This window comes from Phascolarctos cinereus, unplaced genomic scaffold (genome assembly GCF_003287225.1).
Source record: "Phascolarctos cinereus isolate Bilbo 61053 unplaced genomic scaffold, phaCin_HiC Scaffold_2;HRSCAF=192, whole genome shotgun sequence".
Taxonomy (NCBI): Eukaryota; Metazoa; Chordata; class Mammalia; order Diprotodontia; family Phascolarctidae; genus Phascolarctos; species Phascolarctos cinereus.
In genome coordinates, this window is record NW_027555625.1 from 261992563 (window position 1) to 262005098 (window position 12536).

General features: G+C 40.7%; 1 protein-coding gene across 4 annotated transcripts in view; it reads left to right on the forward strand.

The window, feature by feature from the left end:
- The window catches only part of SARDH (sarcosine dehydrogenase), a 145215-nt gene that overhangs the window by 97344 nt on the left and 35335 nt on the right, over positions 1-12536 (forward strand). Inside the window, exon 18 of one of the 4 annotated variants that reach the window (XM_020981946.2) lies at positions 5698-5833. The exons of the other annotated variants lie outside the window; for them this stretch is intronic. Within the exon in view, the coding sequence (XP_020837605.1) occupies positions 5698-5826 (129 nt within the window). The 3' untranslated portion in view covers positions 5827-5833. Of the gene's footprint in view, positions 1-5697; positions 5834-12536 lie in introns of those variants that run through there. 4 annotated transcript variants of the gene reach the window in all.

Genomic DNA, 12536 nt, shown 5'->3' on the forward strand with positions numbered 1-12536 from the left:
TAACCCCAATTGCCTAAAAATAATAAACAAAAAAACCCCAACCCTATTCTGTATTAGGTACTGGGTATACAAAGATATATATACATATTTATATATATACATACACACATACACATATATACTTGTGTTTATAGGTATCTATATCTATAACTAGATCTAGATACCGTTGGCATAAGATCTGATGTTTTTGGATATATATGTGTATGTATACATATATATATGTCTATAGGTTTATGTATGTGTATATATGTATACATATAAAAAAATCAAAGCCCCAGTTCTCAAGGAGAGACAGAGGGAAACAGAGACACAGACACAGACACAGAGACACAGACAAAGACAGAGACAGAGAAAGAGTGATTGTATATGTATGTCCCTCTGGTCTCTAAGATAAAATACAAATTCTTTAGCCTGGCCCTCCACATTCTACTTCTACCCTTTCTTTCTTTCAAGAAATTTTTATTGATATATTTTATTTGTACATCCACTAAATTTCTCCCAGTATCCCTTCTTCTTTGCCTTTCTAGAGAGTCATTTCATACAACAAAGAACACTTTTAAAGAAAAGAAAAAGAGAAAGAAGATTTTAAAAATCAGCAAAATTGATCAACAAATCAAAAAAGTCTGGAAATAGATGCAGTGTTCCACGCTTGTGGGCCTCCCACCTCTTCTCATCTTGGTTCTTTGGGACCATGCTGTTCTTTGCACTTCTTCAGCATTCACTGGGGATTGTTCTGTAGCTGTTCTTCCTTTTATTTACATCATTGTAGTCACTGGGTATATTTTTTTCTTGGCCCTGCTCACTTCATGAGGCATTAGTTCACATAAATCCACTTTTCTAACCTTATTTCACTTTATTCCCTTCTCTGCCTTCTATAGTCTAGCCAAACTGGACTATTTGCTGTTCCTCAAATTGACTGGCCACTTCCTACCTTTGGTACTCAAGCAGTGCATCCCTCCTCCCACACCCTGTAGGCCTGGAATGGACTCATCTCTTATCTCTGCCTTTCAGATTCTTTATGTTTGGAACCACAGAATTTATAGGAAGCAACCTTCAAGGTCATTCTGGCCCTCATCAATAATTCCTATATACAACATCCCTGATGATCTAGCCCCTGATTGAAGACTTTGAGTTACTGGAAATCCAACACTTTACCTTCCTAGGCAGCTCTTCTCACTGCTAAGCAGTGATAGTTGTTAAGAAATGACTGGTCCCCTTTCTATGAATGACTTCCTTGATTCCCCAAAGCTGTTAGTGAATATAACATCCAATAGATTTAGAGCTAGGAGGAGCCTCAGAAACCACCTATTACAGCTTCCCATTTTCAGATGAGGAAACTGAGACTCCACAGAGGTTACATGACTTGCTCAAGGTTATAAAAGTAGTAAGTGGGCCGGCTTCCGGGAGCCAAGATGGTGGAGTGAAAAGGTAGTCGCTCTCACTCTCCCCTATCAACCTCTGAAAACCCAGAAAACATCACCCCAGAAAAAAAATCCCTAGAACACCTGAACTAGAAGAAAGACGAGGAGCAGCAGTGCAGCAGCCCAGCAAACGGGTCTCCCAGTACCTCAGCAAAAATAAGGGAGGCAGAACTACAAGGGGCCCCAGGCTGACAAGTACCCTGCCACATTCATCTGAAAGGAGGTGAAGAAAACAACCTAAAGGCTTCCTAAAGCCCAGGTCTTGCTGATTCCAACCTAACACCAGGTGAGCTGTAGGAGCCCTGAAACCTCCAACTGTGAAGAAATCCTGAAGCCCAGGTGGTAGAGCAGGCAAATACCAACACCTGGACCTCTGAGTGCCTCAGTGAGGGCAGGGGGAACCAGTGGAAACCAGCTCAGAAAACCACCAGGAGCCTCGCACTCCACCACAAAGGAATCTCCCGGTGCATTAGCAGAAACGAGAGAGACAACACTGCAAGGGGCCCCAGGCAGATAAACATCCTGCAGCACCCATCTAAAAGGAGCTGAAGAAAGCTAAAGGAAAGGAAAAGCAGGCAACCTAGAATTGCCTGAAAGTTCCAGCCTTGCTGATTCCAGCCCAACACAAGGTAAGCTGCCAGAAACCTACAGCCTCCAATTGCCAGCATAAGAGGCCCCAGCAGGCAAAGCCAGTGACCAAGACCTAGGCTCCCAACACAAGAAGCTTGGGTCAGTGCCCTCTGTTCCCCAGCAGGAGAGCTCAATCTCTTTAAAGGCCAGGGAATAAAGAAACACCATGAGTAAAAAGAAACGTACCATAGATTCATATTATGAGAAGAGTGAAGATCAAGACAGAAATTCTGAAGAGGACAACATTGTCAACAAACCCACATCTGCAACAACAAAAGGGAATATGAACTGGTCTGAAGCCCAAAAAGCCTTCTTAGAAGAGCTCAAGAAGGATTTTAATAGTCAAATGAGAGAGGTAGAAGAGTCCTTCAAAAATACAATTGGCCAATTGGAAAAAAAATACACTGAAGAAAACAAGTCCCTAAAAAACACAATTGGCCATTGAAGAAGGAAGTACAAAAACTAACAGAAGAAAACAATCTGTTAAAAACTAGAATTGGACAAATGGAAACTAATGTCTCTATGAGAGAGCAAGAATCAGTCAAACAGAAACAAAAAAATGAAAAAAGCAGATGAAAATGTAAAATACCTCATCAGTAAAACAAGCGACCTGGAAAATCGACTCAGAAGAGACAATTTAAAAATTACTAGACTACCTGAAAATCATGATGAAAAAAAGAGCCTGGACAGTATCTTTCAGGAAATCATAAAGGAAAACTGCCCGAAGTCCTAGAACCAGAAGGGAAAATAACCATAGAAAGAATCCACCATCACCACCTGAAAGAGATCCCAAATTGACAACACAAGGAAATATAATAGCAAAATTCCAAAATTACCAGGTGAAAGGGATGATACTGCAAGCAGCAAGAAAGAAACAATTTAAATATCATGGAACCACAGTCAGGATTACACAGGACCTTGCAGCTTCTACATTAAAAGACCAGGGCATGGAACATGATATTCCATAAGGCAAAGGAGCTTGGAATGCAGCCAAGGATCAATTACCCAGCAAAAATGAGCATCATTTTTCAAGGGAGGAGGTGGATATTCAATGAAATAGGAGACTTCCAAACTTTCCTGATAAAAAGACCGGAACTCAACAAAAAATTTGATCTTCAAGTACAGGACTCAAGAAGGACTTAAAAAGGTAAATGGGACAGAAGATACAATATGTTGTTAATGGGGGGGGCTGTTTAAACCCCTACAAGGGAATATGACTTGCAACCCTTGAGAACTGTATTGTTATTACACCTTGTTAAAGGAGTATACATAAAGAGGGTGGATATTAGTTGACTTTGATGTAAATAATCTAATCAAGTGGGTTAAATGGATCCAAATAAGTGGATCAATCTGATCTTAGAAAATGTACTGAGAAAGGAGGAGGCAGACAAGGGTAAATTACATTACAGGAAAAGACACAAAATCCTATTACAGCAAAGGGGGGGGAGCATTGTTTGAACCTTACTCTCATCAGATTAGGCTCAAGAAGGGCATAATATAATCAGTTAGGTATAGAAATCTAACTTGCCCTATAGGCAGTAGGAGGGAAAAGGGGAAAGAAAAGGGGGGAAGGAAGAAGGGAGGGAAGCAGCAGTAAGACTAAAGGGGAAGAAAAGGGAAAGGGATAATAAAAGGGGGAAGGGACTGAAGGAGGTGGTGGTCAAAAGCAAAACACTAGTGAAGGGGGAAAGGAAAAAGGAGAAAGAAAAGCATAAATGGGGGAAAGGATGGAGAAAAAGACACAGATAGTAATCATAACTGTGAATGTGAATGGGATGAACTCTCCCATAAAATGGAAATGGATTGCAGAATGGATTAAAAACCATAATCCTACAATATGTTGTTTACAGGAAACACATTTGAAAAAGAGTGACACATACAGGGTAAAGATAAAAGGCTGGAGTAGAATCATCTTTCTGATGGCTCCTCCTACTGGTTTTAGTTTTTACTTACAATTTCACTAATGTGAAAATATGTTTAATGGGTATGTAAATGTAAAGCCTATGTCAGTTGTGCACCATCTTGGGGAGGGTGGGGGGGAGGAAAAGGGAGAAAAATTTTCAACTCAAAAGCATATGGAAAAAAAATTTTTTTAAAAAAGTAGTAAGTGGGCCATCAAGGTTTGAACGCAGGTCTTTGAATATCAAATCCAGCATTTTTTGTATCATCTCATGACAGAATACTTGGTCTAATCTGTCTCTTGGTTCTTTTTACACCATACTTTGTATATATTCTATGCACTTGTTATATTCCATCTCATCCTAATATGTAGAATGTAAATGCTCATAGAATGTAAACTGCTTGAGAGAAGGAGCTGTTTCACTTTTGGCCTTAGTGACTTATACATAGTAGGCACTCAACAAAAGTGGGGATCACTGAGTGACCTTGGGTGAATCATTTTCTTGTCAGTCAAATGGAGAATAATAACCCATACTTTGCCTACATCTCAAGAGAAAAATCACAAATAAGAAAGTGTTTTATGTAGTAAGAAGCATCATACAAACTTAAGATGGTATCATTAATAAAACACCTGGATACTTCCATTAAGTCATGTTAGGCCAGTTTGTGCTTTCACCTGGGTTCTAACATTTTATTCTGAGCTGGAAGTGTTTCTCCTAGAGCTAGAAGTGCTTTTTTTAAAAAAAAGTGCCCTTGGGAGCAGAACTCTGAATAATGGGGCCAAAACAAAACAAAACAAAACAGAAAAACAAGGAGGATTCTGGAACAGTGCTACCTCTGCCTCATGCAGAACGGTTGAATACTCTTAGGACAGACTCTTGTATATCTGTCATCAAATGTATAATTATTTTTCTTTGTCTCAAAGAAGGCAAGTTAACAGATCTTGTTGACTTATCACGAGGAAGAGTTCAAGCTTAAGGGATGATTGTCGAAATGACCATAATGTAAAAATAAAAGGCTTCAATAAAATAAATATTCAATAATTCAATAACATATATTTTTTGGAAAACGAAAGGAAAGGAAAATGTGTTAGTGGCTCTGGACTAATGAGACTATGGAAATGGAGTATGGTGGGGAATAATACTGATCATTTGTGTAGACATCCTAGGCAGAAAGGATGCTCTTGGAAAAAAACACCAGAGACAGACAGAGAATAGGTTTACAAATAGCACATTAAATTCACTTTTCAGTTACCTAGATCATGAAATGAAAATAGCTCCAGGGTCAAAGACTCAGCTTATACATCTTAAAAATATGCTGGGTGTGTATGTTTAATAAGCTGGGTTTCCCAGACAGGCTGGCCGTAGTCTCTGTCTCTCCTCCCTTCACCGCCTGCCTCCTCTTTTTCACTTTTACCTAGCCCTCATTCTGTCATGGACACTCTCTGATAGAGCTGGCAAGGAGGAAAGTGAGGGACCTCTCTCCAACTGCCGGCAAGAGTTGATAATTAAACTTGTCTGACGAGAAAGTTATAGTCTGAAAGCAGCCTGTGAGCAAGACAGATGCCTTTGCCATCTGATTAAAAAGCCAAAAAGCTTTCAGAAGACGTGTGTCTAATGTAATTAAGAGCTAAGTGGTCAGTCCTCCAGCTGTCACTGACGCTTCTCACATTCTTGGTGAGAACAGAGTCCTGGAGGGGAGCCCATTGGATGCATGTTCCAGTTCTATCTGCCCATCTTCTCCCCAGGCAGACCCTCCCTGTTATCTGGGCATTGCTCAACCACCTAAGCCCAGCTGGATGGCTGCTGTCCAGGGAGAGCTGAAATGTGGAGAGATGTCCTGTTTTCTTCATTCCTCTTCCTCTCTGCTGCCTTAGCAAGCAGCATGGTGAGTAAGATGAGAAGTTAAGCCCATGAGTACTTTTAAAAGTTTGTTTATTCAACACTCAGTGATTGTCCACTGACCAACTATTTTGGGAAAAGCCTCATGATGGGTTCTGTGGAGCCTATACAAAGAAGGACAGGACATGACCCCTTCCCTCAAAGAGCTTATAATCTACCAGGGTAGGTTAAACTAATCCATTAATGACAAAATAATATTCATAGTATCATACATTTAGAGCCAGAGGGGACCTTAGCAGACATCTAGTCCAACTCCTTCAGTTTACAGATGAGGAAACTGAGGCCCCCCCCAAAGTTAAGTGACTGCCTAAGGTCACACAGTTTACAAGTGACAGAGGCAGAACCCAGATTCTCTGTTACCAAAGCCAACCTTCTTTCCACTACATGGTGCTACGTTAAAATAGACAAATAAGGCAGGATGGAACAAATGTCATAAAAGAAGTAAAAATGAAATTCTACAAAGGTTTAGAGGATAGGGAGATATAGATGGAAGAATAGATGAAATGGTTGGACTAGAGGACCTCTAATATTCCTTTCAGTTTTTAATCTATGGTCCTACATCATGCTCCTAGAGAGAAGTATTGTGGTTGTGGTGGTGGTAGTATGTGGTTTGTGTATGTGCTGCATTCAGCATGGAGTAGTGAGGAGAGTCCTGGATATGCACTTTAATTTGACATTCATTATCTTTGTGACCTTTGGGAAGTCATTTCCCCTCTTTGGGCCTCAGTTTCCTCATCTGTAAAGCAAGGGGGTTGTACTGTGTGTGGTTTGTCCTTTGTTCTTGAAGAGGACCATGACATCAGGGAGATGATGACATGACATGCAACTGACTTTGATTTGAGTGAGGGAGGGGCTGTGCAAATCACCAGTCTCACTCTCTCTTCCAGAGCCATCTGGTTCCAGTGGCCAGATATAGATCAGGATGACTAGGGATGGCCCAAGATACAGTGGGAGACCTTGGCCTTTTTAAGCTAACGTCTGTCCAAGTTCTCATTTTTAGAGAGGCAACACCCATTCAGTGAATAGTCGTGTTTAAGAAGTGAGTCAAGGGATGGCCCCTTTAATAGAAAAAAAAAATCAAACTGGGAGGGGAAGACCCTCAGGGTTGCTGGCCAAAAGAGAAAGAATTACTATTTACATTCACTCTGAGCTAGGAGGCCCCCAAAAATAACCATCAAGAGGTGTTTGGGCAGGGACTTAGTGTTATCCAATCTATGAGAGCCAGAGTAAACTGGGTATAAGGCATGCTCTTTAAGAAAGAAATCTAGCCAGTAAACCCCAAGATGACTAGCCATCAAAATCTACCTTTCAGCCATCAAAATCTACCTTCTTTTGGGCAAAACACTTGAAGTGTCTGGGGAGGAGATGGTGTTTGATCCACACCTTGAAGAATGTGGGATTTTGACACAGAGAGAAGGTGATATTCCAAGCAAAAGGGAAATCAGGAACAGAGGCATACTTCCCTGTGTAGGCCTCTAGTATACTGTAAGGTCCTTGAGGGAAGGACCTTTTGTCCTGACATAGTGCCTTACGTACTATAAGTACTAAATAAATGTTTGCTGAATTGAAATGAGAAATCACAATCCGTGTTCAGGAAACAGTGAATAACTTTAGCTTGTTTTGAGGCAGGATAGGCTAGGAAAATGGGCAGTGGATAGTGCTGGACTTGGAGGCAGGAAGACTCCTCTTCCTGAGTTCAAATCCGGCCTCAGACACTTACTAGCTGTGTGACCCTGGGCAAGTCACTTAACCCTATTTGCCTCAGTTACTCATCTGTAAAATGAGCTAGAGAAAGAAATGGTAAATCACTCCAATATCTTTGTCGGAAGTCCTCAAATGGGGTCACGAAGAGTCAGATGCTACTGAAGAATGACTCAACAACAACAACAAAAAGGCCAGGAAAAGTGTGGATTTTATTCATTGGGTAGTGAGGAGCCATTGAAGGATCTTGAAGAAAGGAGAAACATGATTAGAGACGAGCTATAGGAAAACTAACATATGCTGCCAGTTCTATGGAATACTTGAGGGTTAAGTTTCTCCATCTGTAAGATGAAGGGTTATACAAAAAGTCTTTTGTCTCTTTCATTCCCCAAATGCTAGGTCCTCTTCATGCTCTAACATTCTTTGTTCTAAGGCCCCTTCTAGCTGTATTCTTCTATGACTCCAGCTGAAGCCTGGACTATGCCCTCATCAGACACAAACATGTTAGGTAGGTGCAAGCATGATTCTGAGCTCTAGGTGCTTGTATTTAGGGACAGGTGCTTAATTTATTTCCTGTTTCTCTCAGCGTAGCGCCAAGCTCATAGTAGGTGCTCAGTAAATATTTGTTGAATTAATGGAAAAAGAAAAATGGCGTGATTCCATCTAGCCCAGCAACCTGTTTCCATGCTCTGCTTAGAATAGAACTCTCAGGATTACTCATCGTCAACAGAAGATACCATCTCCTTCCTATATTGTTATAAAGGCAGAGGAATGGGCCGACAGTTTCCACAGGAACCTTCTAACTTTGGGATTCTTGGCATCCTATCTCCACGTTTAGTGATCCTGGGGAAGGGACATCACCTCTCTTCTGAGCCTTCTGAAAAGGCAGTGGAGTATAGTGGAAAGAGTCAGAAGATCAGGGTATCCCCCTGGCTGTTCAACTGCTACTACCACTACTAGCTGATAGATGATAGATAGATAGATAGATAGATAGATAGATAGATAGATAGATAGATAGATAGATAGATAGCCCTAGGCTTACAAAGTGTTTTACGTTTATGTTACTAGTGATGTGACCTTAAATGAGTTAACCAGCCTCTCTGTGCATTCGTACAATAAGAGGGTCACAATGGATGATTTCTCAAGTCCTGTTTAGCTTACTGTATTTCTTTTACTATAATAATAACTCTTACTATAATTCTTTGTTGACCTTCTCCAACCCAGACACCCTGAGTCCCTGGAGAATTCACTAGACCAGTGGCTTGCAGATAAAATTCTGTGCTGTCTAAAAAATGTGTTGACAGTATATCCCTCAACACTAGAGACTCTTAGTGCAGGAGTGGGAGCCCTGTGCCAAGAATTTGCAGGAGATCAATTGGATTTTTACCAACCAGATGTGCAAGATAGATAGATACGTGTGTGTTTTATATATTGACTTCATGTCAAGCATCTGCAGTTCAGTCAATGCAGTCCTCTCCACCTATGCAGATCATGACCCTGCCTTGAGTTGATAGACAGTTTTGGACAGTTGTTTTGATTAAAAATTCACCACCCAACATGATAATGAACTTCTCTGAACTGAGTTGGGCTGATGCTCAGATAAAAGCTGTGCAGTTCGTTTCCATCCCCATAACCAAAGCTTTTGCAGCTTGGTAGAACTTGCCAGCAGAACTTGTTTTCTGATGGCATGGGAGAAACCATGATGATCAAGAGAACCTCCATGCCACAATGAGATGTGTACATGGCATTGGTGAAAGTTCATATATGCATGTGTACAAATAGACATTTATATATGCCTATGTATACTCTTAACACATATCCTGAAAAGTATGTGGTTCAAAAAGAGAGCTTTAAGAATGATAAAGACTTTTTTTCAGTAGGTGTAGAGGCAGGGGTGTGCTCGTAAATGTTTAACAATTGGCTTTCTTTTTTTAAATGTATGCCCAACACACTTTTAAGTTTAATCTGCGTCATTAACATTTTATCCATCTCTTTTTTAAGTCTAGACAATCAACAAAACAAGAACTCAAGTGCTAATTTTGTAGCAATAGTCTTTTTTCAAAGTATAAATGTTCATACCGATAATTTAACAATTGACTTTCATGAGCCCATATGAGCTGGCTCTAACATATCCCCATGAAGAGGCCATCATTACATTACATAAGCCTGGTAGAATGCTCAAAGAACCAAGAGACACCCATATGTCTCTCAGTCTGCTTGTGTGTATCTGTCACCCCCTCAAGTAGCAAATATTGTCTAGAGTGAGGTAGAAGAGTGCCCTCAGCACTAATAAGCCTTATCAGGGGTTTTTGTTCAGTTGTAAGTGACATAATTTATTTTTATTTTTTTAGGCCATTGGGGTTAAGTGACTTGTCCAGGTTCACACAGCTAGTAAGTGTCAAGTGTGTTTGGTCTGAGGCTAGATTTGATCTCAGGTCCTCCTGACTTCAGGGCCGGTGCTCTATCCACTGCACCACTTAGCTGTCCCTAAGTGACATAATTTTGAGAGGACATTTAGAGAACTGAAACATATCCAGAGGAGGATGGAGGGCTACCAGGATGGTGAAGGGACTGGAGGCCATGCCATAAATTGAAGGGACTGGAGATGGTTAGCCTGGAGAAGAGAATATTTAGAGAAATACACTAGTAGTCTTCAAATATTTGAATAGTTGTTCTACGGAAGCGGGATTAGATTTGTTCTGTGTGGCCCCAGAGGGCAGAATTATGAGCAGTGGGTAGAAATTCAGGAGACCAATCTAAGGCGGATATCAGGAGAAATTTCCTAATTATCAGAGATGTCCAAAAATTAAATGGATTGTCCTGAGAAGTAGTTATACACCCATCGTTGGAGGTCTTCAAAGGGAGAATTAGATGTCTACTTATTGGGGAGGTTATCAAAGAGGGGATTCTTGGTCAAATACGGGTTAAGCCATAAGACCTTTGAGCTCCTTTGCAATTGAGATTCTGTAATGCTTCTTGTTAGGAGATTTTTCTGACTATGTGGTATTATTTTTAAAAATTCCTCCCTAAGGTATTTGGATTAGTCATAGACTCACATAATCCTCGAATTCCAAGAGGAAGGGGATGGGGTGAAGTTTAGCCTCCCCTAGAGGCAGCCGAGCAGCCAGCTGTCCTCTCCGGCAAAATATTTGTGTTTGTGCCAAAAGGAGGACATTTGGCTTATGAAATGCTCTTGCAACATGCCTCCTGTATTGGCTGCTTCTCCCCCAGAACCCCCTTTTCCAGTATGAAGAATCAAGATATGAATCTCTGGCAATTACTTCAGTAAATACAGTTTTCTTAGCTCCTCCAAACAGTAGAGGCCTCCTTTGGAGAGCAGCATGCAAGCGCCTGCCATCACCGGGAGGAAAACTCATGACAAGCCTGGCTGATAAAGTGTTTTTCTTCTGAAAATTAGTTTAAGGTTAAAGGAAATTTAATTTATTTTCCCGTATGTGTGTGACGCCCTAGCCACAGGAAAGAGGTTATCCTAGCAGTTATGATTTGATTAATTTGTAGAGAGAAACGTTTCCCCATCCTGCACATGTTACATAAACAATTACACACCATTCACAGTCTCCTGTGTGAAAGTGTGAAGGGCAGACAAGTTCATACAATGTGCATTTATCAGTTGGCTTTGAGCTGCTTTCCAAGAACTGTAAGGTAATGAGTTCTCTGTCATTGAAGGGGTTAAATAAGAGACTAGATGACCTTTTGTCAGGGATATTGTGAGATGAATTCATCCACTGGGCAGACCAAAGTGACAAGGACAGTAGCTTCTATTTTTTTTTTTGGCATTTGCCCATCCAGCATAATATGTAAATTGACATATTTAGAATAAGATACATTTGTTCTAGAGTTAGAACTCTTCACCTTTTTAGTGTCATGGAACCCTTCTTGCAATCTGGTGAGACCTAATGAGCCCTTTTTCAGAAAAATGTTTTTAGATACTCAAAATACTTAGGAACCAATGACATTGAAATGAAAGTATCAAAATATTTTAAATCAGGCTCACGGGCCCCAGATGAAAAACCCCAGCTGTAGAGGATTGTAATCAGTTCTCTTCTAGGAACCGGGGAAGGAAAGTTGAGTCTCCTCTTTAGTGTTTTGCCTAGAAGAGCTTTGTCATCTTGCAGTGGCCTTATTGCATAATGGAATGATAGTGATACAGCTGATTCCCAACACCAGGAGAAATGCATCCAAGTGTGATGAGACATCAGGGTCTCTCTGGTATATGTGTTACAACCTGAATTCTACAGAAGCCTTTGAGGGAAGGATCATTACTCTGGTTTCATAAGAGACTTACCTGTTCACACACAAAAGCTCTTACCTCTAGTTGGATATTCAAACCAACAAATCTCTCTCTGCTTGAATGAGTGTAAGGGAAACATACATCTCACTTCACTGATGGTCTTTTCTTTATGGTCGATTGACACATATGTGTACCTGTTTGGATATGTGTGTACACGTTTAGATGTGTGCATGTGTATTCATATGTGTATGGTTGGGGCTCCTTTTCTTCTGGATTAAAGAATGTTAGAGACAGGACCTCAGAGAACACTTAATCCAACCTCATTGAACAGATGGGGAAACTGAGTCAATTGCACCCTTAGGGATCCTGTAACAAGGAAAGCAAATTCTTATTCTCATTCAAAAACTAGGGAAGGACAGTCTGATAAAGTATTTGGCTTAGTAAATACTTGGTGGTTGAGGTCCTCAGGGACCTCACTAATCTCATATTTGAAGCCAATTCCTCTGTCTCATCTCAGAATGTGGAAAATGATGCACTGTTAGAAGATAGCTAGCAGTTAGTTAGAAGAGCCTGAAGACTGAGTATTCACTTGGTTCCTGGTTGGGCCTGGCATCTAAAAGTCTTGTTCTGGACAGGGTCTTGGTGGTGGGAGGCCTGGCGTCTAAGCAATTGATGCTGTAGAGGTCTTGAGACTGTTAGACTGTAAGTACCTTGAGGGCAGAGACTGTTTCA